This window comes from Staurois parvus, unplaced genomic scaffold, assembly GCF_062004578.1.
Source record: "Staurois parvus isolate SC_StPar_1 unplaced genomic scaffold, SC_StPar_1.0 ptg001869l, whole genome shotgun sequence".
Taxonomy (NCBI): domain Eukaryota; kingdom Metazoa; phylum Chordata; class Amphibia; order Anura; family Ranidae; genus Staurois; species Staurois parvus.
The window spans coordinates 561,495-588,626 of record NW_028319665.1 but is presented as its reverse complement, the minus strand read 5'-3'; the positions used below and the strand labels follow the sequence as shown (position 1 = coordinate 588,626).

General features: G+C 43.7%; 1 protein-coding gene across 1 annotated transcript; it reads right to left on the bottom strand.

Annotated features, from left to right (window-relative positions):
* Positions 1-26,633, bottom strand: LOC149433984 (myosin-4-like). The gene is made up of 39 exons (XM_089664250.1): positions 26,518-26,633; positions 22,483-22,695; positions 22,250-22,393; positions 21,795-21,951; positions 21,584-21,714; positions 15,663-15,755; positions 15,508-15,571; positions 15,327-15,425; positions 15,123-15,226; positions 14,866-15,004; positions 14,658-14,776; positions 14,410-14,559; positions 14,153-14,323; positions 12,346-12,652; positions 12,175-12,242; positions 11,148-11,235; positions 10,920-11,037; positions 10,161-10,284; positions 9,939-10,075; positions 9,592-9,847; positions 9,241-9,483; positions 8,966-9,142; positions 8,738-8,883; positions 8,564-8,654; positions 8,072-8,461; positions 7,865-7,991; positions 7,522-7,640; positions 6,523-6,719; positions 6,259-6,442; positions 6,015-6,180; positions 5,780-5,904; positions 5,354-5,662; positions 4,081-4,284; positions 3,858-3,983; positions 3,602-3,772; positions 1,968-2,072; positions 1,736-1,831; positions 193-327; positions 1-102 (listed from the first exon to the last, which is right to left on the bottom strand). The coding sequence occupies exons 2-39, from the start codon at positions 22,681-22,683 to the stop codon at positions 85-87; spliced, it is 5,799 nt and encodes a 1,932-aa protein (XP_089520376.1). The 5' UTR covers positions 22,684-22,695; positions 26,518-26,633; the 3' UTR covers positions 1-84.
* Between the last annotated feature and the right edge of the window lie 499 nt (positions 26,634-27,132).

The following is a 27,132-nucleotide window of genomic DNA, read 5'->3' as shown; positions in this document are numbered from 1 at the left end:
TTTAAAAAGCTTTAGTAATTTATTTAAATATTAGAACAGCATAATTTTTATACAGTTCTTTTTTCTACGACCGTCCAGAGATGTTTACTCTTCGCTCTCCTTCTGCAAAAAATAAAAAATAAAATAAATGTAAGGCAAGAAGTAATTGAAGAAGAACATTAAGCGGCAGAACATTACAAGGCGCGGTTATACCTTTCCTCCAACGTCACGGCTTTTAGCTCTGAGCTTGTTGACCTGGGACTCAGCAATGTCGGCTCTCTCTTCGGCCTCTTCAAGCTCATGTTGGACCTTCCTGAAGCGGCCCAGGTGAGCATTGGCTTGTTCCTCCTGAAGAACACGGTTAATCAATTGTCAGATTGCAAGTCGCAATGAAAGTCTGGCCTACAGTGTAGCCTTGCTTATGTTGCGCCCATCTACATAGGTGCCAGGATAGTGGAGTTTAGTTCTGGGCTCACTGTAATCAGAGCAGCTTCATGTGATGATGTAGGTCTGTTTGCAGGTTTGACTCCTCCTCCTGTACTCTAGAACTCTGAGTGGTTCTGGAACATAGGTGTTGAGCAAGACAAATGGACAGCATGAATATTTATACTGTCTCAGCCAATCTCTGTGGTAGACTGCACAGGTGGTTGCTGGGAAGGTGTATAAATAGTATGAGACCTGGAACATAGGTGTCTTGTCCCTGAGGAGATCACAGCCTAGGGGGGCCGGTTTCCCCCTGGGTAAGCCTGCCATGTGTCTGCTGTTCGTGGAGGTCCCAGTTACTTATAGTTACATAGTTAGTCTGGCTGAAAAGACAAAAGTCCATCGAGTTCAACCAAAAAAGAAAAACAAGTTATAATCCTACACCCACAGCTGATCCAGAGGAAGGCAAAAAAAAAAACAGCAAAGCACGATCTAATTAGCTCCTGCAGGGAAAAAATTCCTTCCTGATCAGATATTCCCTGGATCGACTTTACCTATAAATGTTAGTATCCAGTTACATTCTGTGTATCTAGGAAAGATTCCAGGTCAGTTGGGCAGGCTGGAGGGCCAGTTTTTGCTGGAAGTTGCTGAGGCTGACTGCGGGGGGCCTGCTAACTGAGGATCTAGTCTGGTATCTCTGGGAAAAAGTGTCGGGAAGATATTGGAAGGAGGCAGCCAATCATCTAAGGCAGGGATATCAAACTGGTGGCCCTCCAGGTTTTGTGAAACTGCAAGTACCATCATGTCTCTGCCTTTGGGTGTCATGCTTGCAATGCCTGATGGGACTTAGTTTGGCAACAGCTGGAGGGCAGCCAGTTTGACACCCGTGATCTAAGGACATTAGTGAGCACAGACGTGGGGGGAGAGATCCTAGAGAATGTGCTGATGAAGCCCCTCTGGTGCTAGAGTCACCTATGTCCAAAGAGGACATTGTGTTTGGTGTCCTGAAGAGCAAGGTCTATTTAATTCCTAGTGAAAGGAGCTTCTACTACAAGGTTCTGGCCACCATTCACTTGTGCAAGGACTCATAATTCTGAAGAAGAAAGTGTCCTTCTGTTTGTACATGGTTTCGGAGTGTCCCATACAGTCCCTATCCCTATCTAAACTACCCAAAAGGGAACATTCATTGAGCCAAAAGGAGTGATTGTGAGTTTGGCTGAGGGGCAACTTCAGGAAAAAGACCCAAGGGACCTTTCACACTGCAGGCACCGCCACACGTATAACCATTGTATTCTATGAAGAAAAGGCTTCTGAATATACAGTTTGCACTTACAGATTCCTCAGCCTGTCTCTTGTAGGCCTTGACCTTCAGCTGCAGTTTGTCTACTAGATCTTGAAGCCTCAGGATGTTTTTCCTGTCTTCCTCAGTCTGCAAAAAGAAAATAAATACGGAGCATTCAGAATACACATGCCATGTGTGCAACAAAAATGGTTGAACCCAAGAACTGCCTGAAAACAAGAGTCCCTTCGGGCTTTTCCATAGTAAGTGTACCAAGTCACTGTACCTGGTAGCTCAGTTCCTTCACCCTCCTTTCATATTTGCGGACTCCTTTAATGGACTCAGATCCACGTTTCTGTTCATTGTCCAGCTCATTCTCCAGTTCACGCACCTGTGGGGAACATTTTCAGAAAAAAATAATGTTGGAATTTTTATATTTTCCCCCAGTCTTTTTTTTTTCAAATTTTTTATTTAAGGTTTCCAGGATTTACAAAATAACAGAGATGAATGAGGACATGCAGGGACTGTGCTTGTTGTGCAGGTCATCGTTCTAGTCTAGTGTACTTTCTGTAGCTCAAATATGTAGTCAGACCAACAATATTCTCCGGCATATGGAATGTGAACACTGGGGATACGATAAATGTGGGGGAAAAAAGATATATAATAATAGGTGTGGGTGGGGCAAGTGCAGGTAATGTACTGGGCTAAGGTGAGGAAGGGTGGAGTGAAGAGGAAGGGTGGATGGGTGGGGAGGAGGGGGTAAAGAGGATGGGTGGGGAGGAGGGGGTGAAGAGGATGGGTGGAGAGGAGGGGTGAAGAGGATGGGTGGAGAGGAGGGGTGAAGAGGATGGGTGAGGAGGATAGAGGGGAAAAGGATGGTTGGGGAGAATGAGTGGGGAGGAGGGGTGAAGAGGATGGGTCGGGGTGGGGGGAGAAAGGAGGATGGATGGGGGGAAAGGAGGATGGATGGAGGGAGGAGAAAGGAGGATGGATGGGGGGGTGGGGAAAGGAGAATGAATGGGGGGGTGGGGAAAGGAGAATGAATGGGGGGGGTGGGGAAGGGATAATGGTTGGGGGAGGGGAAAGGAGGATGGATGGGAGGGAGGGGGAGGGGAAAGGAGGATGGGTGAGGGTGGGGAGGGGAAAGGAGGATGGATGGGGGTGGGGAGGGTAAAGGAGGATTGATGGGGGTGGGGAGGGGAAAGGAGGACAGATGGGGGTGGGGAGGGGAAGAGAGGAGAGGGGGAAGGGATGAGGGGGGGAAGGGAGGATGAATGGGGAGGAGGGGGGGATGGAGGATGAATGGGGAGGAGGAAGGGAGTATGAATGGGGAGGAGGGGGGGAGGGAGGATGAATGGGAAGGAGGAAGGGAGGATGAATGGGGAGGAGGGAAGGGTGGGAAGGGAGAGCCATAAAAGAAAAAAGGGGGGTAGGGAAGAGGCAGTACACTGAAAGAGGAATGGCACAACGCATGAATTTACTGGAAGCAGGATCTGAAAAGGGCCTTGCCCTCATCAGCAAACAAACATTTTCCGTATTCCAAGTTTTGTTGGAGTGTTTGTTTTGGGCAGATAGTACGAAGTCTTCCATCTTATTCAAATTTTTAGCTTTACGAAGCCATATCGAAATAGGAAGGTGAGGATCTTTCCATTTCAGTGCTATACTCAATTTTGCGGCTTTGAGAAGGTGACGGAGAATCAATGTTTTTTTGTATGTTTTCTCAGGAACATCAGAGACATGTAGTAGGAAGAAAGCAGGCTCTTCCAGGAGATTATAATCAGTAATGTTTTGCGAGATTCTATGGACTTCTTTCCAAGAAAAGCTCTAATTTTGGGCAGGACCAGAAAATATGCAGTAAAGTCCCCCTCTCCTCCTGGCATGCCCCACAATCTTTACAGTGTTTGCAGATAATATACTTACTCTGCCCTCCAGTTTCTGGAGCTGCTTCTTGCCACCCTTCATTGCCAGCTGTTCAGCTTCATCCAGGCGGTGCTGCAGGTCCTTCACAGTCTGTTCAAGGTTCTTCTTCATTCTCTCCAGGTGGGCACTGGTGTCCTGTTCCTTCTTCAGCTCTTCTGCCATCAGAGCAGCCTTTAGTAGTGTAGAAGAACAATCAGTGGGAATGTTGGCTTAGATGTAATGTAGGCTATGAGTTTGTAGAAGAACGGATACGTACATCAGTGATGGCCTTTTTGGCTTTGTCTTCAGCATTTCTGGCTTCCTGAACAGCTTCCTCCACTTCATTCTGCAACTGTGAAATGTCGCTTTCTAATTTCTTCTTGCTGCCGATAAGGCTGGTGTTCTAGAAAATGAAAATATATTTGGAGCGTTAGTTAACATTTAATGAAATAAAGTCATATTTATTGCTAAATCTAACGGGATTCAATAGTAGATCCCACCTGTGAGTGCAAGAGCTGCAGACGTTCGCTGGCATCCATAAGTTCCTGTTCTGCCATCTTGCGAGATCTCTCTGTCTGTTCCAGAGCGGACCTGGACTCTTCAATCTCAGCTTGTTGCAGGTTGTTTCTGCGTTCGATCACAGCCACCTGTTCTTTGAGGTCTTCCTGTCCTCTCACAGCATCATCTAAGTGAAGTTGGGAATCCTAGAAGACAACCAATGTGCAGTTATAAACTACTTTCATAAGAATGAGATCGGAGCTTTGTATTTTATATTGGTGTAGCACCGTCCTAGATAGGAGCTAGGATTAGTTACATTTAGAGCTGGCTCATGGTGTTCAGTGGAGCCGTATTTTTTATTTGCCAAGTAAATTTAGTTGTGCCCACTGTAATCAATGCAGCTACATGTGATTAGTTAGGTCTGCTCAGTGTTTCAGCTGCTGCTGATTTGCCTGCTACCTCTGCTTATGAGATAGCAGTAGAAACCTCTGTAACATAGGTGTGGAGCAATGCATATAGCAGGATCAATATTTATACGGCCCTGGCCAATCTCAGGGAGGGTGGCCATGAAGGCTGCTGGGAGCCTGTATACATTCTCTGGGACACAGAGCTTCTGATTCTTTGCCTGCAGAGGGGAACTCCTGTCTGAAGGGTTTGCTGTCTGGATGTTGAAGCTTTAGAGAGCTTACTGAGGGGCTGTAATCTAAAGATCTATTCTGGTGTCACAGAAGAAAGGTGTCATATGAATGTTGGATGGAGGCAACCAACTTTCCCTGGACATTTGTGCGTAGACTCCTGTGAGAGGTCTTGGAGACTTTTGGGCTGCTGTCAATCCCCTTGAGTCAGCTGTGTGTTTGACCAAAAGGGGCATCAGCTGGTGTCCTGAAGAGCTTAGTCTATCCAGTTCTTTTTGAAGGGAATCTGCTTTGGTTGCTCTAAAGAAAGAAGTCTGCTTATAACTGCTTCTAATACAAAGCCAAATCCAGTTTGTTATTGCATTGACTTCTGGTTCAGCTTTTCAGAAAGGAGTTTATGGTCCTTAAGCTGTACATGGTTCTCTTTTTTGGAGTACCCCACTCAGTTCCCTCAACCCTATCCCAGTTACTCAAAAAAAAGGAAAAGAACACCCCTAGATATTTGCTTGGAGCCAAACAGTGACTGTAATCGTTTGCCTGGCTGCGGGGCAGAATTCCGGAAAAGACCCAAGGGACCTATCAAACTGCTTGCCCCTATGAAGGGTACTGTTACAATTATATTTGTGCTTTTTAGAGGTACCTTCAGCTGTCCCTGCACATTTCTGAGCTGTTTCTGTGACTCTGCAGCCTGGCGGTTGGCATGACTGAGTTGGATCTCAAGTTCATTCAGATCTCCTTCCATCTTCTTCTTCAGTCTCAGAGCATCATTTCTGCTCCTGATTTCAGAGTCCAGGGTGCTCTGCATGGTGTCGATGGCTCTCTGGCTGTTTCTCTTCAGCTGTTCAATCTCCTCATCCTTCTCTGCGATCTTCCTGTCTACCTCAGACTTGATCTGGTTCAGCTCAAGCTGGACACGGAGGATCTTGGCCTCTTCATGTTCCAATGATCCCTTGAAAAAAAAGAACACAATATTTAAAATTGGGTTGTTAGACCGGAACTCAGAAAGGTCATTCCAAAATAAAGCCAATCAACATTGTCAGTGTATTTTTCTAGTAATAGTTGTTACCTCAGCTTCCTCCAGAGCAGCTTGAAGGTCACTCTTTTCCTGTTCAACCTGCTTCTTGGTCTTCTCAAGTTCATTAATGGACTTTCCAGTATCACCAATCTGTTCAGTCAGATCAGAGATCTCCTCTGATAAAGAGATGGCAAAGCAAATTTTTATTCAGGGCACATGCCAGTTTCATCAGTTAAAAATGATAGAAATAAGTAAGAAAATTAAAAATTTGTAAGAAATCACATACGTTGCAAGTTCTTGTTCTCGCGTTTCAGGGTTTCAACGTGTTCTAGAGCCTCCTCATAAGCATTCTTCATCTTAAAGATCTCAGTGCTCAAGCTGCGAGCCTCTTTCTGAGCAGCCTCCAGTTCAGCCTGTCCCTCCTCAAACTTCTGCTTCCATTCTGCCAGGACCTGAAATTATGGACATGTATGGCATATATATCCAAATAATTGGAAATTATTAAAGTTTTATTATGCCTGTGTGTTTACCTTATCAAAGTTCCTCTGTTTCTTGTCAAGTGAAGCTGCCGCGCTATTTGCTCTCTCCACATCGACCATGAGGTCTTCAACCTCAGACTGCAACCTCTGCTTGGTCTTTTCCAGAGAAGCACACTTGGAGTTCACAGCCTCAACTTGTTCCTCAGCATCCTGCAAACGCTGAGCCAGCTTTTTCCTGTAAAGCAAATACAAGGACATTATTATGTAGCAGTTCAATAAGTCTGTAGAAAACAAATCTCCTGAATTTCAACTTACTTGGCATCCTCCAGCTCCTCTGTGCGCTGAATGGCATCAGTTTCATATTTTGTCCTCCATTGGGCAACTTCACCATTAGCCTTGGACAGAGAACGCTGGAACTCAGCCTTGGCCTCCTGTTCCTCTTCATATTGCTCGCGTAGCAAATCATTGTCATGGCGAGAAGACTGCAGGGCATGGGCAAGGGCATTCTTGGCCTGAAATATGCAGATAAGGATTGTTTGAACTACATGTAATGGCATTGAAGGAAAGGTACTGTTGGGAAAGCACTGGCCAAAGTAAAGTTGAAGGCTTAAGGCGCATACAGATGCGCAGGCCTGTGGGTGCTCATTTGGCTGAGCATATATGTGCATACCTACCACTAACACTGGCGCCAACTGGACTATTTAACTGCAGCAGTTGTACTTTTTCAGCGCTTTCTGATCTATAGCTCTCTCTGTGTTCTGCATCTGTTCCTGTGTTTGACCCAAACTGCCCTGACCTTGGCTTGTCTCTGGATTCTGCTTTGCCTCCCGCTCATCTGCCTCCTCCAGCGTTACTTACCTCTGCTTGTACCTTTGCCATTCTCCTGCCTGCACCTGACCATCTGTTGCTCACCTGATTTTTCTAACCATGCATTCAGTTATATGTCTGATCAGCTCTTCATTCTACTTAACAAGTCCCCCTGGTCCTTCACCTGCCACGTGCTGCCAGCCTCTTTTGCCCCTGTGTCCAGTCATTGCCAGCCAAGCAAGTTTCCACCTCCTACTACTGCTGTCATCTGCTGTTTTGTCCATCTGACCCATCTCCAGTGAAGCACCCGCTACTTACTTACATGGTTGGCTGATTGCTTTACAGGCACTCATACCTCACTGCGCTCTTGCAGCCACTGTCTCATCGCCAGTGGCCCTTGAGCCGAGGCTGTAAGAGAGGCCTCTCCTCTATGTCAGGCTCTGCTATAAAGGTATGTGACAGGTACTATTTCAATAATCTTTGTTTAGCTTAACATCACAATGTTACCTTTGACTCCTCTTCAAGTTGTCTCTTGAGCTCCTCAACCTGCTGAGTGAAGCCCTGTTTGCCTCTGGAAAGCTGAGAGACTAAAGACTCTTTCTCTTCAAGCTGGCGAGACAGCTCACCTAGAATCATATGAAAGAAATACCATATAGCATGAAAACCACTGCATTTAATAGACACATTACAGCACATGTAGTCAAGTATTTCTTCAGTCTTCTGAATACTCTCGCCCTACCATTGGTTTTCTATGTTATTTGAATGGCTTCTACTTGCTATATCTAAAAGGATATATTTCCTTATATTGTTACATTTATAACTTATTACATGATTACAGTATTTAACCTACCAGACTCAGTCTGCAGACGAGCCTTCTGGGTACTGAGGTCATTAAGCAAGCGTATATGTTCATCATCCTTTGACTTAACTTCGCTCAGTTGGTCCTCAAGCACACGGTTAACTTTCTCAAGGTTGGCCTGCAAAGAGCATTTGATTTAATTTCAGATTAAGGATTACAGAAGAATAATGAAACATGTATTTTCAAGAAATTACTTACCTTAGCTTTAGAGACGCTCTCCAGGTTGCTGGCAAGGTCATCAATTTCCATCTTCAGCTCACTCTTCTCTTTCTCCAGCTTCTGCTTAACGCGCTGCAGGTTGTCAATCTGTTCTCCAAGCTCAGCAACACTATCAGCATGCTTCTTGCGCAGAGCAGAAGCGGTGGCTTCATGTTGAAGAGTAGCTTCTTCCAGGTCACGTCTCAGTTTCTGGAACTCAGCTTCACGCTTCTTGTTCAGCTCAATCTGGGAAGATGTTGCACCGCCAGCTTCCTCAAGTCTTTCACTGATTTCTTCAAGTTCTCTGGAGAGATCAGCTCTCTGTTTCTCAACCTTGGCACGTGCTGCCCTCTCAGCTTCAATTTCCTCTTCAAGTTCTTCAATGCGAGCCTATATAGAGCAGGTGATAATTATAGGGATTTTAATTATTAATAGTTAAATATTGAGAAATAAATCTGTAGGATAATAGGATCCTGTAATCTGTTGCGTTACCTGCAGTTCCTTTATCTTCTTCTGCAGTTGAGATCCAAGTGATTGTTCATCCTCAATCTTGCCCTGGAGTTGACTGATTTCAAACTCCTTCCTGTGAATCAAGATCAATACAAGTTACAATTGCTGCCTTAAATTTTCAGTTTTTTCTTGAAAAAAGTAGAGAGCAGTCCTTACTTTTTCAGTTTTTCATCAGTTTGCTGCTTATCATTTTCAAGATCCATGACGCTTTCTTGGGATAGTTTCAGGTCACCTTCCAGCTTTCTCTTGGACCTCTCCAGGTCGAGACGGAGCTTCTTCTCTTGTTCCAGAGAACCTTCCAGCTACATGTACATGCATATATTTTAATAATTTGGTACTTTTTAAATAAAACAAGATTTCTAATCTGCTGTGTAAAATACTCACATCATCTACTTGCTGTTCCAGCTTGGTCTTTGCTTTGGTCAAGGAGCTGACTTTGTCTTCCTCAGCTTGAAGGTCATCAAGAGTTTGCTGATGAGCCTCCTGGAGAGCTTTCTTTTCCTTGGCGAGTTTGGAGACATTTTCATCAAGAGATGCCAATTCTTCAGTAAGATTTTTAACCTGTGATTACGGGAACAAAGATTAACATACAAAATTCTACTGTATTAGGAAGTGTATTTGTATTAGGGAATGGACCTTGAGTCCCCTGTTGCTTATACCTTATTTTCTGTGGCATGTTTTTCTTTTTCTACTTTTGCCAGAGTGAGTTCCAGGTCATCGATGTCTTTCTTCAGCTCTGAGCATTCATCTTCAAGTTTCCTTTTCTTGGCTGTCAGTTCAGCATTGCTTTCTTCTTCATCTTCAAGTCTTTCATTCAGCTCCTTGAATTTTGATTCCAGTTGAATCTTGTTCTTGATGAGACCTTCACATCTCTCCTCAGCATCAGCCAGAGTCTCAGATTCCTGTTGAAAATAATTTTCTTTTAGGCAACTGAGAATGTTTAGATGGATACCAACTAGACAGCAGGATACATTTTTTTTCTAGGTGTGTTGCTATGTAATTCTACCTACCGACTGGACTTGGAGCACTAAGTCGTTCTTTTCCTGTAGCATGGAAACCAGTTTCTGCTCTAGTTCCTTCTTCCTGGCTTCTGCCTTGATCAGAGCCTCCTTGGTCTTTTCAAACTCCTCCTTCATGTTGGCCATCTCCTTCTCAGTCTCAGCACTCTTCAGGAGAGGCTTAATCTTGAAGTACAGCTTCATCCATGGCCAGTGTTTGACATTCATGAATGATCTGACATTGTACTGGATGACAAAGATGGCTTCCCTGTTTAGGAAATAGTTATAATTCTCAGTTTTCTTGCCAGTAATGATGGTGGATCTGTACTGCATTAAATGAAGTACATGATAAATGTTACCTTCTTTCCATCATCTTCTTGAACTCAACTCTCATCAAGAAACCTCTGCAAAGAGCCTGAGTACGTGTGATAAGTTGTGCCAACTTTTCATCTCTCATCTCTTCCAGGGTACCCAGGAGACCGGCTTTGAAGAACACCTTCAGGTAAAAAATAGTCATTTCAAATTAAAATATTAGAGACTGTTGGAGATTTACTGCTGTTCTCTGGGAGTTGCTTCCATACCTTGGTGTGGCCAAATTTGTACTGAGTGTGGTCAACATCAATAGAGCCCAAGAGTTTCTCAGCTGCCTTCTTGCTGTCAATAAACTGACCATCAGGGATTGCGCTGGCATTCAGGACCTTGTATCTTTAGTAAGAAAAGAACAGTTTGGAATAGGTCATTCTCCAAGTGTATAATAAACCATGGTTACTTGAAATACTAATCTGTTCCATTTAACTCACACATTTTTTTTTAACCACTTGATCTGCTGAAGGTTTTACCCTCTTCGTGACAGGGGCATTTTTTTTGCTATTTAGCACTGTGCTACTTTAAATGGTAACTGAGCATTCATGCAACGCTGTACTCTAAAGACATTTTTTTCACACAAATAGAACTTTCTTTTTGGTGGAATTTGATCACCACTGCTTTATTTTTTTTATTATATTAGCGAAAAAAAGACACATTTAAAAAAAAAATATTTTTTTTTTCTTACTTTCTGCAATAAAACATCCAATTTTAAAAAATGTTTTTATAAATTTAGGCCAAAATGTATTCTGCTGCATGTCTTTGGTTAAAAAAAAATCCCAATAGGTGTATATTGATTGGTTTGTGTGAAAGTTATAGCATCTACAAACTATGGTATGTACTGTATACTAGATCAGTGACTTACAGTGGGACTGTGATAGAGTGGTGGGCAATCTGACACTAACTGACACTGGTTGGGGACTGACATCAGTCCCAAAGTGGATAATGAGAGAAGTAGGTTTACATTGAAAATTTACCGTTGCTTAAAGTCAGCATAAATGATTCTGCTGGGGAATCCCTTTCTGCAGATTCTGATACCCTCCAGTACACCGTTACACCTCAGCTGGTGGATGATCAGGTGGTTATCCATGATACCTGGGAATCAATACAATTAGAAATCTTAACATGTCAGAAGTTACCATAACAACTATAGAGCCTTCCTAATGTTTGGTGTTTGAAGGATGGAAAGAATTCTAGAATTGTACCTGGAGTTTTGGTCTCATTGGGGATCAGACAACGCACAAAGTGAGGGTGAGTGCTTCTCAAGTTGGTCATCAGCTTGTTCAAGTTTTCCTATAACACACACAATATAGATTAGGATTTATTTCATGGTAGAAAGCGGACTGTCCATAGACACTATATACTGCCAAAAGTATTGGGCCGCCGGCCTTTCCACGCACATGACAAACAACCCCCCACCATAATCCCCCCTCCACCAAACTTTACACTTGGTACAATGCAGTCAGGGAAGTGCCGTTCTCCTGGAAACTGACATACCCAGACACGTCCATCGGATTGCCAGACAGAGAAGCGTGATTGGTCACTCCAGAAAACACGTCTCCACTGCTCTAGAGTCCAGTGGCGGCGTGCTTTACACCACGGCATCTGATGCTTTGCATTGCACTTGGTGATGAAAGGCTTCGATGCAGCTGCTCGGCCATGGAAACCCATTCCATGAAGCTCTCTACGCACTGTTGATGGGCTCATCTGAAGGCCACACCAAGTTTGGAGGTGTTTAGCTATTGACAAAGCAGACAGTTGGCGACTTCTGTGCACTGTGCGCTTCAGCATGCGCTGACCCCGCCCTGTCATGTGACGTGGCCTACCACTTGGTGGCTGAGTGGCTGTTGTTCCCAGTTGCTTCCACTTTGTTATAATCCCACTAACAGTTGAGCGTGGAATATTTAGTAGCCAGGAAATGTCACGGATGGACTTATTGCCCAGGTGACCACCTATCACGGGACCACGCTTGGAGTCACTGAGCTCCTGAGAGCGACCCATTCTTTCACCAATGTTTGTAGAAGCCGTCTGCATGCCTAGGGGCGTGATTGTATACACCTGTGTCCATGGAGGGGATTGGAACACCTGAATCACATGATATGGAGGGCGCGGCCAATACTTTTGGCAATATGTCAAGCTGCTAAAACCTTTCCTTTCTATTAACAATAGTCCTATCTTCTAGCTATGGAGGAGATTATGTCAGAGTTCATGCAGATGAAAAGTCATACTAACTCTGAACAGACAAGACACAGTCTGGAAAGAGGATCCCTTCTTCTTCTTTCCACCTTTGCCAGCAGAATCTAAATAAACATAATGGAAGAGTCATCACAGATCTTAATATACATGTAAAAGTTGGAAAAATAAAAAGCTTAGAATATAAAAAGGAACAAACAAGCTCCTCACCATCAGCGGCATTGTAGGAGGAGTACAGGAAGGACAGCAGTTTCATTGCAGATTTCTGGTACAGCTGGATAACAGATTCATTCAGTGGGTCCTTATTCTTGTCCAGCCAGCCGCTGATGTTGTAATCCACAGTACCAGCATAGTGCACAAGAGAGAAGTGAGCCTCAGCCTTTCCTTTGCCAGGTTTGGGCTTTTCAAAGTTCTTGCACTTGCCCAGATGCTGCTCATACAGTTTGTTCTTGAAGGATGTGTCAGTGGCCTTGGGGAACATGCACTCCTCTTCCAGGATGGAGAAGATGCCCAAAGGCTGATAACAAATGTAAAGTGTTACCTTAATTCTGCAATAACATTCATTCTACACATTTTATTATTTTTTTGTTAATGCGAGAATGTAATTAATAATACGAGTGTCCAATAAAACAAGATAACAACAACAATGTACATTTTGTTAGCACAGCTTGGTGAGGAGCTAGCAGCTCTGGGTCCAGGGGAGAATGGGAAGAAGCACTTGAATGGATGGTGGCCAGTCCAGTAGTGAAGAGGTAGAGGAAAATAGGGGAGACCTCAGTCAATAGATTACAAAACATATTACGGGTTAAGTGGGGGGGGGGTAATATATCAATAGGAGGGTCACTGGTTAACAATCTAGTTTGGTACCACTGGGTGTATTGGAAACATTGTACTATAGATTGTTGAATACTTAAAGTGGTAGTAAACTGCAGTTAAAATACACAATTGCCCTGCAGGGTGATGTTATAATGTGCTAGTATGCATTACATTAAGACCCAGAAAGAAGACCAAGTGAAGGTGGAAGCCCCCCCCAGCAGTGCGCTATCACCGCTGCAGAGGCTTCCACCTTCACTTGGTCTTCTTTCTGGGCTCATGGGCTCTGGCCGTCTGACCAGCCAAGTCACGAAGGTGTCACTCTCACATCCCGGGGCGCAGCACAGTGCTCTGAAGAAATGGCCGGGTATGCCATTCCTTCTCTAAAACAGTGACTATCTCCTAAATGGTGCACGTCTAGGAGATATTCATTTTACGTATAGTAAAAGCTTTATTATAAGCTTGCCTGTAGGTAAAAGTTTAAAAAGAGAGTTCACTACCATTTCAACGGCAAGGTTTGAATAAAGGATTCCCTCGAGGAAATGTTGGGCCCACGAATCCTTACTTAAGAAGGCCTCCACCCATGTGGAAAACAAGATAATTAAGCTATGAACAGAGAAGTGATGGGGGGTTCCAGGTAAATCCACTGATGAAGAATAGGTTTCCATTCCTCAAGGGACACAAGAAGTGGTTTGAAGCCTCTCGTTATTTGGATACCTGGGCAATGAATTAGACCATAAAGGGTTAAGGGTAAGTAGTGTGCCAAGTGTTTGGTGGCAAAGCAGACTACTGAGTGCCAAAAACATCTGATCTTGGAACACATCCAGAACGCATGGTACATATCTGTATCTAAACGGCCACAATTAGGGCAGCAAGAGGAAGAGTTCAGGCCCATAAGAGAGGAGCGATGTGGAGATATATAAACATTGTGTAAAAGCCAAAGCATCATTTTGCGATACATTGTGGCTTTGATCGTGCCGCAAGATAGACGTAAAGATTTAAGAGAAGGTGGGAGACATTCCCGGTCCATTTATTAAGGCTTGATGATGGAGAAGTGTATTCCAGCGGCTGCCGGAAATAGTTCCATAGAGTAGAAATAGCTTTCTTACTCTGGTTAGGATATCCTAAACGAGTATCCAATGAGTTTCCCCAATAATTCTACATTTTTAGTTTCATAACATCTACACACTGTATGTGAAATTACCTTCTCAATGAGCTCAATGCAGGCGGCCAAGTCCATACCAAAGTCAATGAACTCCCAGTCAATACCTTCCTTCTTGTATTCTTCCTGTTCCAGGACGAACATGTGGTGGTTGAAGAACTGCTGCAGCTTCTCATTAGTGAAGTTGATGCAGAGCTGTTCCAAGCTGTTGAACTGAAAATATAATAAAGAAAATAAGAAATTGATCCAGCTATGCCCTTAGATACGTACATGCCTGGAGTACTAGAAATCAAGCTTACATCAAAGATCTCAAATCCAGCAATATCCAGCACACCAATAAAGTACTGTCTGGGCTGCTTGGTGTCCAGTTGCTGGTTAATACGAGTGACCATCCACAAGAAGAGCTTCTCAAAAACGGACTTGCAGAGGGCACCTACAGAGTTGTTGACCTAAAGAGGAGAGCAAAGTCATTTCCCTTATTAATATATTATAGAAAACGTAGTTACCTTTGAGTAGGCGGTTATTTTATTTCTTCTTTTTATCATACCTGTGGTACAGTTTGTCCCTTGGTGACAAACTCATTGCCGACCTTTACTCTTGGGTAGCACAAACACTTCAGCAAATCAGCAGAGTTGTAACCCATCAGATAAGCAATCTTGTCCGCAACTGAAGAGAAGACATATAGTATGAAATAAATCCTAAAATAGCAAGAATGAGAGTAAAAGCATAGAAAACTACAAAACAAAAAGACAAACCCTCAGTGCCGTCTGGCTCGGCCTGCTCCTCCCTCTGCTTCTGCTTGAACTTCATGTTGCCATGATGCATGACGGCACCAGTCAACTTGTAGATGCCTACCTTTTCTTCTGGGGTGAATCCCAGGATGTCAATGGCGGTCTGTTAGGGAAATAGCTCTAGTTATTTGGTGCCTTTTAACACGTTCAGGAAATTTGTAGAAATTTGAGAAAAATGAAAAAGGTTTTTTTTGTTGTTTTTCAAGATTTCAACAACTTACATCAGTGGCGATGAACTCCTCTGTGTCATCAATACTCTTCACAACAATTTCACCCTGGCTGATGGAGGGGTAGTCGTATGGGTTGGTGGTCACAAGAAGCATCTCTGAAAACATAAAATGATAAGTTGTACATTCCATGACACATGCTTATGGTTTGCAGGTCTCATTTTGCTGCTTATTATCCGATAGGAAACATGAACATACCGACAACCTCTGGTTTCTTGTTTGTCATGATCTGGTAGAAGATGTGGTAGCTTCTTTCAGCGGACAGCTGGAATGTTACTCTGGATTTCTCCAGCAGATCTGGAAATATTCATAGAATTGTAAATATCACCACCAAACGCACAACGCCAAAAAATGACAAGAGCAAAACTGAACGTCTTACATGTTTCAATATCAGCTGAAGACAGCTTTCCAGTGGTTCCGAAGTGGATTCTGATAAATTTACCCTAAAGGGGACCACGAGTATAAGAAAGCAAAGTTATGGGTAACGCAATGACAGGGAGGCCAATGGTGGGCTTTATTTCAGGTTCTACTCACAAAACGGGAGGAGTTGTCATTTCTCACGGTCTTGGCATTACCAAAGGCTTCCAGCAGAGGGTTAGCCTGGATGATCTGATCTTCCAGATTACCCTGAAGATAAAGGTGTACAAAGATTCAGCCGGGCAAATAAAAGAGGTAAGAACTGTAAGGACAAGAAAATAAGTAAATCAGGGATCTCCAGACTTTCTAAACAAAGGGCCACTTTACTGTCCTTCAGACTTTGGGCCGGTTCACACTATATGCACTGAAATGTCTGTCACTGAAGGAACACACAGGAAACAATTGCTTCCTATGTGTCCCATTCACGTTGCTTTGCAGCTTGCTGCAGTAAAAAGGATACATGCTTCATTTTATGACAGTGCACCGGTGTGATTCGCACTGCAAAGTCTGGCAGTGCAGTGCATTGCGTGGCCCAACACTGCCGTCAATGAATTGTATGTTTTGTACACTTCATATAAAGCTGGTACATAAATGAGTCGCCGAGTCGTGCTCCACACTGCCCACTAGTATGGCCAACAATGAATAGTGGCTGCAGTGATGAATTGCTCTGGCTGCTCTGCGATTTCATGGCTTTATAGCGTGAATTCGTCCTTTTGGGGGCTGGACCGTAGTCACTGGGAGTAGAAACAATGGTACACCTCTGATCAGTAGGGAGGAGGAAAAATTACTCCACGTATTGGTGGGAGGAACAGTGTTCCATCATTGGTGTCAGTGGGAGTAATAGTGCTCCATCATCGGTATTAGTGGGAGAAATAGTGCCCCATCGTTGGTGTCAGTGGAAGAAATAGTGTCCCATCATTGGTATTAGTGGGAGGAATAGTGCCCCATCGTTGGTGTCAGTGGGAGGAATAGTGCCCCATCATTGGTATCAGTGGGAGGAATAGTGCCCCATCGTTGTTATTAGTGGGAGGAACAGTGCCCCATCATTGGTGTCAGTGGGAGGAATAGTGTCCCATCATTGGTGTCAGTGGGAGGAATAGTGCCCCATCGTTGTTATTAGTGGGAGGAATAGTGTCCCATCATTGGTGTCAGTGGGAGGAATAGTGCCCCATCATTGGTATCACTGGGAGGAATTGTGCCCCATCATTGGTATCAGTGGGAGGAATAGTGCCCCATCATTGGTGTCAGTGGGAGGAAAAGTGCCCCATCATTGGTATCAGTGGGAGAAATAATGCCCCATCATTGGTATCAGTGGGAGGAATAGTGCCCCATCATTGGTATCAGTGGGAGGAATAGTGCCCCATCATTGGTATCAGTGGGAGGAATAGTGCCCCATCATTGGTGTCAGTGGGAGTAATAGTGCCCCATCATTGGTGTCAGTAGGAGTAATAGTGCCCCATCATTGGTGTCAGTGGGAGGAATAGCGCCCCATCATTGGTATCAGTGGGAGGAATAGTGCCCCATCATTGGTGTCAGTGGGAGGAATAGTGCGCCATCATTGGTATCAGTGGGAGGAATAGTGCCCCATCATTGGTATCAGTGGGAGGAATAGTGCCCCATCATTGGTGTCAGTGGGAGGAATAGTGCCCCATCATTGGTGTCAGTGGGAGGAATAGTGCCCCATCATTGGTGTCAGTGGGAGGAATAGTGCCCCATCATTGGTATCAGTGGGAGGAATAGTGCCCCATCATTGGTGTCAGTGGGAGGAATAGTGCCCCATCATTGGTGTCAGTGGGAGGAATAGTGTCCCATCATTAGTATCAGTGGGAGGAATAGTACCCCATCATTGGTGTCAGTGGGAGGAATAGTGCCCCATCGTTGGCGTTAATGGGAGGAATAGTGCTCCATCATTGGTGTCAGTGGGAGGAATAGTGCCCCATCATTGGTATCAGTGGGAGGAATAGTGCCCCATCATTGGTATCAGTGGGAGGAATAGTGCCCCATCATTGGTGTCAGTGGGAGGAATAGTGCCCCATCATTGGTATCAGTGGGAGGAATAGTGCCCCATCATTGGTGTCAGTGGGAGGAATAGTGCCCCATCATTGGTGTCAGTGGGAGGAATAGTGCCCCATCATTGGTATCAGTGGGAGGAATAGTGCCCCATCATTGGTGTCAGTGGGAGGAATAGTGCCCCATCATTGGTATCAGTGGGAGGAATAGTGCTCCATCATTTGTGTCAGTGGAGGAAATAGTGCCCCATCATTGGTGTCAGTGGAGGAAATAGTGCCCCATCATTGGTATCAGTGGGAGGAATAGTGCCCCATCATTGGTGTCAGTGGGAGGAATAGTGCCCCATCATTGGTGTCAGTGGGTGGAATAGTGCCCCATCATTGGTATCAGTGGGAGGAATAGTGCCCCATCATTGGTGTCAGTGGGAGGAATAGTGCCCCATCATTGGTGTCAGTGGGAGGAATAGTGCCCCATCATTGGTATCAGTGGATGGAATAGTGCCCCATCATTGGTATCAGTGGGAGGAATAGCGCCCCATCATTGGTGTCAGTGGGAGGAATAGTGCCCCATCATTGGTATCAGTGGGAGGAATAGTGCCCCATTGGTGTCAGTGGGAGGAATAGTGCCCCATCATTGGTATCAGTGGGAGGAATAGTGCTCCATCATTTGTGTCAGTGGAGGAAATAGTGCCCCATCATTGGTGTCAGTGGAGGAAATAGTGCCCCATCATTTGTGTCAGTGGAGGAAATAGTGCCCCAATGTCGAGATGAATGGTGCCTTATCATTGGTGATAGTAGAAGAATTAGTGCCTCATATTAGCGGAAAGAAAAGTGCCCCATGTGGTTAGATAAAGGCAAGCAAAGGGCCACATCCCGCCCGTGGGCTGTTTACCACTGAGGTAAATGATCAGAAAAACAGAAGCCCTTTCAGCAGCTACTACATGTCCTACTATGGTACAAGGCCCCCAGGCTGGTCTCTATGTAGTAAATAACATCCTAATTACATTAGCAGTGTCAGGGTCACATACCGATACAGAAATGGCCTGAGAACACATTAACTGTGAAGGACAGGAATGTAACCAGAGACAGTTCTACTTGCTGTCCTATATGGCTCTCATCAATCTCCATGCGTTGACACTCAACCCATCTCCCAAATTACAAAACTCTGCTAATGCGTATTCACCGTGTAATACAGTCCCCAGGCATGCCAAGGAAGCACCTAGAATGTTTAATACTCATACTTGGACTTTCATTCGTATTCCCACAAGAGGATGTACCGCGCTGTTACTTAGGGGCACCATTAAATATTCTTTTAATATCCTCTCACATGCAGCGGACAGCCCCCCTTTTTTTTCTACATTCTTTGTAACTTTGTAATTTTTTTGACAATTTTTTTACATAGACTTCGGATTTATGTATTAAACTACACCGCTCCAAAATAAAAAAACTTTGTTTCATGGCGCCTTGCTTTTTTAGACCAGTTCTTGGGGTTATTTGGGGAGCAGATTCAGAAAATTGCATTGTCTAGACTGCGTCAGCTCTAGTTTCTTAGATATGGTCAAATTTAAATAGTTTTTTTAGTCCATTTTTGAAAAGGTCTTGTTGGTCGCCACCTGCCAACTGTTAGCATGTCGGCAGGTGGAGAGCAGCCGAGCCGCCCCCCAACGTAGAACGGACCTTCTGGGCAGCAAAAGACTTTGCCTGACGAATCTCCCTGATATTTGGGTTGTGGGCAGAGACTACAAAATGGCAAAATATATGAAAAATATTTTTAAAAATACATTTCAAATATCCTGTATGTCTTTTAAAATACAAATCTCCATTTTTGGAACGCATTTACAAACATATGTAAAAATATATGTTAAAATGACTTTTTTTAGACGTTAAAACAAATCTTAAGAATATATTAAAAAACAAAAAGTCATTTTAACATATATTTTTACATATGTTTGTAAATGCGTTCCAAAAATGTAGATTTGTATTTTTATATATATGTGTGTGTGTGTGTTTATACTACGATTACATTTCAAATATCCTGTATGTCTTTAAAAATACAAATCTACATTTTTGGAATGCATTTACAAACATATGTAAAAATATATGTTAAAATGACTTTTTTTTAGATGTTAAAACAAATCTGAAGAATATATTAAAAAACAAAAAGTCATTTTAACATATATTTTTCCATATATTTGTAAATACATTCCAAAAATGTAGATTTGTATTTTTATATAAATATATATATGTGTGTGTGTGTGTGTTTATACTACGATTATATTTCAAATATACTGTATGTCTTTAAAAATACAAATCTACATTTTTGGAATGCATTTACAAACATATGTAAACATATGTGAAGAATATATTCTTCAGATTTTTTTTAACATCTAAAAAAAGTCATTTTAACATATATTTTTACATATGTTTGTAAATGCATTCCAAAAATGTAGATTTGTATTTTTAAAGACATACAGGATATTTGAAATATAATCGTAGTATAAACACACACACACACATATATATATTTATATAAAAATACAAATCTACATTTTTGGAATGTATTTACAAATATATGTAAAAATATATGTTAAAATTACTTTTTGTTTTTTAATATATTCTTCAGATTTGTTTTAACATCTAAAAAAAGTCATTTTGTAAATGCATTCCAAAAATGTAGATTTGTATTTTTATATATATATGTGTGTGTGTGTGTTTATACTACGATTACATTTCAAATATCCTGTATGTCTTTAAAAATACAAATCTACATTTTTGGAATGCATTTACAAAATGACTTTTTTTAGATGTTAAAACAAATCTGAAGAATATATTAAAAAACAAAAAGTCATTTTAACATATATTTTTACATATATTTGTAAATACATTCCAAAAATGTAGATTTGTATTTTTATATATGTTAAAATGACTTTTTTTTAGATGTTAGAATATAGAATTTAGATGAAGAATATATTAAAAAACAAAGGTCATTTTAACATATATTTTTACATATATTTGTAAATGCATTCCAAAAATGTAGATTTGTATTTTTAAAGACATACAGGATATTTGAAATGTATTCTTAAAAATATTTTTCATGTTTTGTAATAAAAACACATTTCCACATATAGTATACACACACACATTTAATATATATATATATATATATATATATATATATATATATATATATATAAATATATTGAATATGGCAAAAATTGTAGCATTTCACATATATGTCAATATATTTTGGTAAGAATATTTTTAAAATAGATTTCAAATATATTTTTCTTCCATATGGGAAACTAGAGCTGATAGCGAAATATTGGTGCCGTTTTTTAAATCAGCGGGTCAAATATACCCAGGAACAGGTCCAACATTTGAGGCCCTAAAAGGTGTTATTATTACAGTAAGAGAGACCTGCCATCCTTTTACTATTTTATTTAGACTGCCTTTGTACCCAGTGGAGTATTTGGGTTTCGTGCTGCCCTAGGCAACACAAAAATTGGATCCCCCCCACCCCACAGACAGACCCTGACAAACACCCCCCTCCCCCACGATAGGAGCTTGACATTGACCAACAGCACCACACTCGAGAGAGCCTTCCACTACCATCGCCCCATACACACTGGCAACCCCCCCCCCCCTCCCCCACCACCCATTCACCTTCACAGCTCCAGACATCCCCGGGAACGAGAGTCAGGCTCTACATCCACCATCAAGCAGCCCACAGCCTCTCTCAGATCCCACCTGGTCCCCATGCTGTGTGTGTCCTTTCTTCCATCCCTTCTTTCAGGGGGCAGCGCTGCCCCCCTGAAAAATGCTTTTGCCCACCTGAAAAAATGCCGCCCTAGGCAAATGCCTTGTTTGTGGTACACCCCTGTTTGTACCCTCTCTAAATCATTGGATGTCCTCATAATCGTATATTACTCACATCATGAGGTGGTTGGCTAAGCCAATGCGCTCAATGCCGAGCGGCAGTATAAAGATGAAATGAGAACAACGTTTCGACGTTGAAATTTGAGTACGCACCTTGCTGGCCTCCTTCTTCTTAGAGTCACCAATAGCTGCAATTGTTGCGAAGTACTGGATGACACGCTTGGTGTTGACAGTCTTTCCGGCACCAGATTCACCAGTAATCAGGACAGACTGATTTTCACGATCTGCCAAATACAAAATGTGGAATTAAACCACGTATGTGACGGAACATATCAAACATTCAGAAGACGACAAGCCCTGGTACCTGTCAGCATGAACTGATAGGCGTTATCAGAGATGGAGAAGATGTGTGGTGGGGCTTCCATACGCTTCTTGCCTCTGTAACCAGCAACCACCTTAGGGTCATACACTGGCAGCCACTTGTAGGGGTTGACAGTGACGCAGAAAAGGCCAGAGTATGTCTGTAACATATTACAAAGCATGAGATGTTAGCTTTTTACCCAAAAATATAAAATACATTGTCAAAACAAAACCCCGGGGGCTCATCATGCTTTCCTGCAGCATCTCCATTGATGTCTATACAAAATCGCAGCGTTATGCGCTTAAAAAAAGTCCCAGACCCTTTCCGAAAAAATGCACCGGGTGAAAACGCGGAAATGTGAACCTGTCCCATAGGAAATCATGTTACATGGACTTCTGCGCATTTCTGCCAGACGCATCGGTGTGAACCTAGACTGACGCAAAGAGGGCGGGACTTACGTAGATCATCCAGGCTGCGTAGCGCTCTTTGAGGTTATACAGCACAGAAGCTTCATTCAGATGGGTCATCATCGCCATGTCTTCAATTTTATCGTACTTGGGAGGATTCTGGGGGTACACTTGGCTTTCCTTGACTGTTACAGACTGAAAGGGAAATGATATAAATAGATTGTTTTCTCACCATTTTTAGTTCTTGATTTATTATGGAAACAACAAATTTCTCGGATAGTTACCCTGCCGTCATCTGTCTTTACGGTGGTTTTTCCTTCTTCCCGAGCGGTGACCAAACCCTTCACGTAGAGTTCCTTTTGGTCATCTACGTAGCAGGTGTTCTTGGCATCAAAAGGCTTGTTCTGGGCCTCCAGTCTTTCCTTCTCACTCTTACGAAGGAACTGGGCGGCCTCGCCGAAAACCGACATCTCACCGTCACCCATGGTTGCTGGTTTCTGTATGGAAATGGATTATTTTTTTGAGGGAATGACATGTGGGTGGATTTCTGCATTCTAATATTGGCCAAATCAATGACTGTCTGGTGTATTAGATTTGTGAAATCAATAAAAGTGGCTGAAGAATTTTTTTTACCTTCTTGCACTCTATGCATAAAAAGGTAAAAACCCTCTGCAAGCAGCTCCACCCACCCAGCCCCTTTTATATTTACATGAGCCTAAACTCGATCTGGCGAAGTGCATGAGAGCAGAGGCTCTCCCGACTCTCTCTCTCCTCATTGGTTTAAACACAGCAGTGTAAGCCATTGGTTCCCACTGCTGTCAGTCACAGTTAGTGAGGAAGGAGTGGGCAGGAGCAAGCATGCACGAGTGCCCCCATAGCAAGCACCAAGGGGGAGGGACCAAGAGCTCCGGTGGGGGGTAAAGGCTGCTCTGTGCAAAACCATTACACAGAGCAGGTAAGTATAACATGTTGCCTTTACCATCCCTTTAAGATATATTAATGATCCAGCGCAATGGTTTCAAGGGCTCCTTCACACAAGTGTTGCCCTCTGAAGAGACTCTTGTGATGGATCACTCTTCAGAGTGCATTTGGCAGGCAGTTAGGAGGCAATATGTACCTAACCACTTGTTTTAATCCCCTGAAAACCTGCAGCGCTGTGCTGGATGCGTCGTGATGCAAAGCATCGTGATCACATATGCGCAGGGCTTTCTTTCTGCCGGAACGCGGCGGTACTGCGTTCCGCCACCTTTTTCTTCTTGTCCCCGCTCACCGACTGCCTCTGCAGAGCTGACAAGCTATGCAGAGCAGCGAAAGTGACAGGTGCCGGACGCGGCTTGTTTATGTCATGCTTGCGCGTGCCCGGCACCTGTCACTGCCGCTGCTCACAGCCGGTGAGCGGGGACATGCACGCTTCACCCCCCCCCCTCTACCGCCAGCGTGTAAACATCGGGGGCGCGCGGCCACCCCCATAGGAAAGGTGTATCTTAGTACACCCGGCGGTGCGCGCTGACGTCATCACGCCCTCTGCTCGTCGATCCTACCATAGCGCGGATCGTCAGCATCAGGTAAGGAGCGGCGATACAATTTTTCTCGCTTTTCTTGCTAATGTGGGGGGGGGCAGTGTTACTCGCTATTCTTACTAATGTGGGGGGGGGGGCGGTGTTAATTCCATACATTTACTTTTATAGCCCCTCCCAAATTTTACTTGCATTCCTGTTCTCTAAAGGGGTGGTCCTAGGGTTTGATGGGGGCGTGGCCAGGTTTGGGTGGGGGAGTTCCACCACCTTTCCTCTGAGAAAAAAAGCCCTGCATATGCGTGTTCCCCATATAGCTGCCTTTGCAGCTTAGGTGGGGGGAATTGGAAGGTGGTAAAATCATGACTCAACTGCCTGTTTTTTACAGCCACTCCCCTTCTCAACCAGAAGTGTAAACTAAACCCTACGGTCATTAGTGAAGTGAAAACACAAGTGCTTATTAGGGCTTAAATGTGATAATTACTAATAAATTACACCCCATTGAAACTATCCCACCTATACCCCACTGAAGCTATCCCACCTATACCCCATTGAAACTATCCCACCTATACCCCACTGAAGCTATCCCACCTCTACCCCATTGAAACTATCCCACCTATACCCCATTGAAACTATCCCACCTATACCCCATTGAAACTATCCCACCTATACCCCATTGAGACTATCCCACCTATACCCCATTGAAACTATCCCACCTATACCCCATTGAAACTATCCCACCTATACCCCATTGAAACTATCCCACCTATACCCCATTGAGACTATCCCACCTATACCCCATTGAGACTATCCCACCTATACCCCATTTAAACTATCCCACCCATACCCCATTGAAGCTATCCCACCCATACCCCATTGAAACTATCCCACCTATACCCCATTGAGACTATCCCACCTGTACCCCATTGAGACTATCCCACCTATACCCCATTTAAACTATCCCACCTATACCCCATTGAAGCTATCCCACCCATACCCCATTGAAACTATCCCACCTGTACCCCATTGAGACTATCCCACCTGTACCCCATTGAGACTATCCCACCTATATCCCATTTAAACTATCCCACCTATACCCCATTGAAGCTATCCCACCCATACCCCATTGAAACTATCCCACCTATACCCCATTGAGACTATCCCACCTATACCCCATTGAGACTATCCCACCTATACCCCATTGAAACTACCCCACCTATACCCCATTGAAGCTATCCTACCCATACCCCATTGAAACTATCCCACCTATACCCCATTGAAGCTATCCCACCCATACCACATTGCAGCTATCCCACCCATACCCCATTGCAGCTATCCCACCCATACCCCTTTGAAACTATCCCACCTATACCCCATTGAAGCTATCCCACCTATACCCCATTGAAGCTATCCCACCTCTACCCCATTGCAGCTATCCCACCCATACCCTATTGAGACTATCCCACCTATACCCCATTGAAGCTATCCCACCCATACTCCATTGAAACTATCCCACCCATACTCCATTGAAGCTATCCCACCTATACCCCATTTAAGTTATTCCACCCATACCTCATTGACGCTATCCCACCTATACTCCCATGAAACTATCCCACCTATACCTCATTGCACCAGAGCTCTTGGCCCCTCCCCCCTTGGTGCTTGCTATGGGTGGGAAACTATCCCACCTATACCCCATTGAAACTATCCCACCTATACCCCATTGAAACTATCCCACCTATACCCCATTGAAACTATCCCACCTATACCCCATTGAAGCTATCCCACCTATACCCCATTGAAACTATCCCACCCTATACCCCATTGAAACTATCCCACCTATACCCCATTGAGACTATCCCACCTATATCCCATTGAAGCTATCCCACCTATACCTCATTGAAACTATCCCACCTATACCCCATTGAAACTATCCCACCCATACCCCATTGAAACTATCCCACCCATACCCCATTGAAGCTATCCCACCCTTACCCCATTGAAACTATCCCACCCATACCCCATTGAAGCTATCCCACCCTTACCCCATTGAAGCTATCCCACCCTTACCCCATTGAAGCTATCCCACCCTTACCCCATTGAAGCTATCCCACCTATACCCCATTGAGACTATCCCACCTATATCCCATTGAAGCTATCCCACCTATACCTCATTGAAACTATCCCACCTATACCCCATTGAAACTATCCCACCCATACCCCATTGAAGCTATCCCACCCTTACCCCATTGAAACTATCCCACCTATACCCCATTGAGACTATCCCACCTATACCCAAAGAGAGACACAAATGACTCCTTTAAATTTTGGTATTCTTGTCCAGACAATGGAAAGAAATTCAACCGGCCACACATTGATTGAAAATTCAGCCAGTCCCTGCTGAACCAGCCAAGATTCGATCCATGTGTGGGCAGGCTGATTGTACCCAAGTTGATCCATTTCATCGATCGACTTGGGTACGACCAGCCTGATGGATTTTTTACAATCGATTACTGCCGTTGGCTATAGTTGCTATCAGTAATCCTTGTGTTCTTCCAGCCAGGAAGGATCTCCAACCCCCCCCCCCTCAATACAATAGCACGGCGGGAGGCATTCCTCCTTCAACACTGAGTGCTTTGATGGGGGAAATCATGTTCTTTCCTTTCCATAAGCAGAAAGTTTGGCTTACAGCAATGCCTTGGGTGTCACTGGGACAGGAAACAAGGAGGATCCTCCTAGGAGATCCAACTGTTTTCTTTGGAAATTAATCTAAAACAATCTAGTGTCCGGTGTTGGAACGCTTACCTTTTAGGGCCGCCTAAGTTGAGATAAAAAATCCGATGACCCCCTAAAAAGAGAAAGAAAATACAAATTATTATTTACTGCATTTTTTGTTTGCAAGAACCTATATTCTACAAATGAAATAATGGCGTCTTTATATAGGGGATCTGATACCGTGAGCCTCCAACGTGTGAGCCTCCAATTATCATTTACAGTGAATAGCTACATTATCTATATTATTATTCGTTAATCTGCCGGAATGCAGTATTCTCAGTGTAGGGCTGAGCTGCAAGACCTGGGTCTATACAATACGCAGCATACATGGAGACTACTCACCAGAACTGAGCGGTAGGAGCCTAGGACCCCGGTGGGGCTTATATAGACCAGTCCTTGTGCCTACTCAGCTGGTTCCTCATATGGAAGTGGGCTTGACTTTGCCTTAACTGAGCCCTCGGACCCCAAAGTTGTCTGTTCATCACAAGTAAAAATAACCAACATAATTCATCACAGGACTCCAGCTGCATCTTCAGTCTTCCATTTCACAAAGGATTGGCTTACACCGAGCTAAGGAAGGCTTGGAAAGAAGGAAAACTCACAACTTAAATAGCATCTCATCACCTAACCTACATGCTGCCTCTG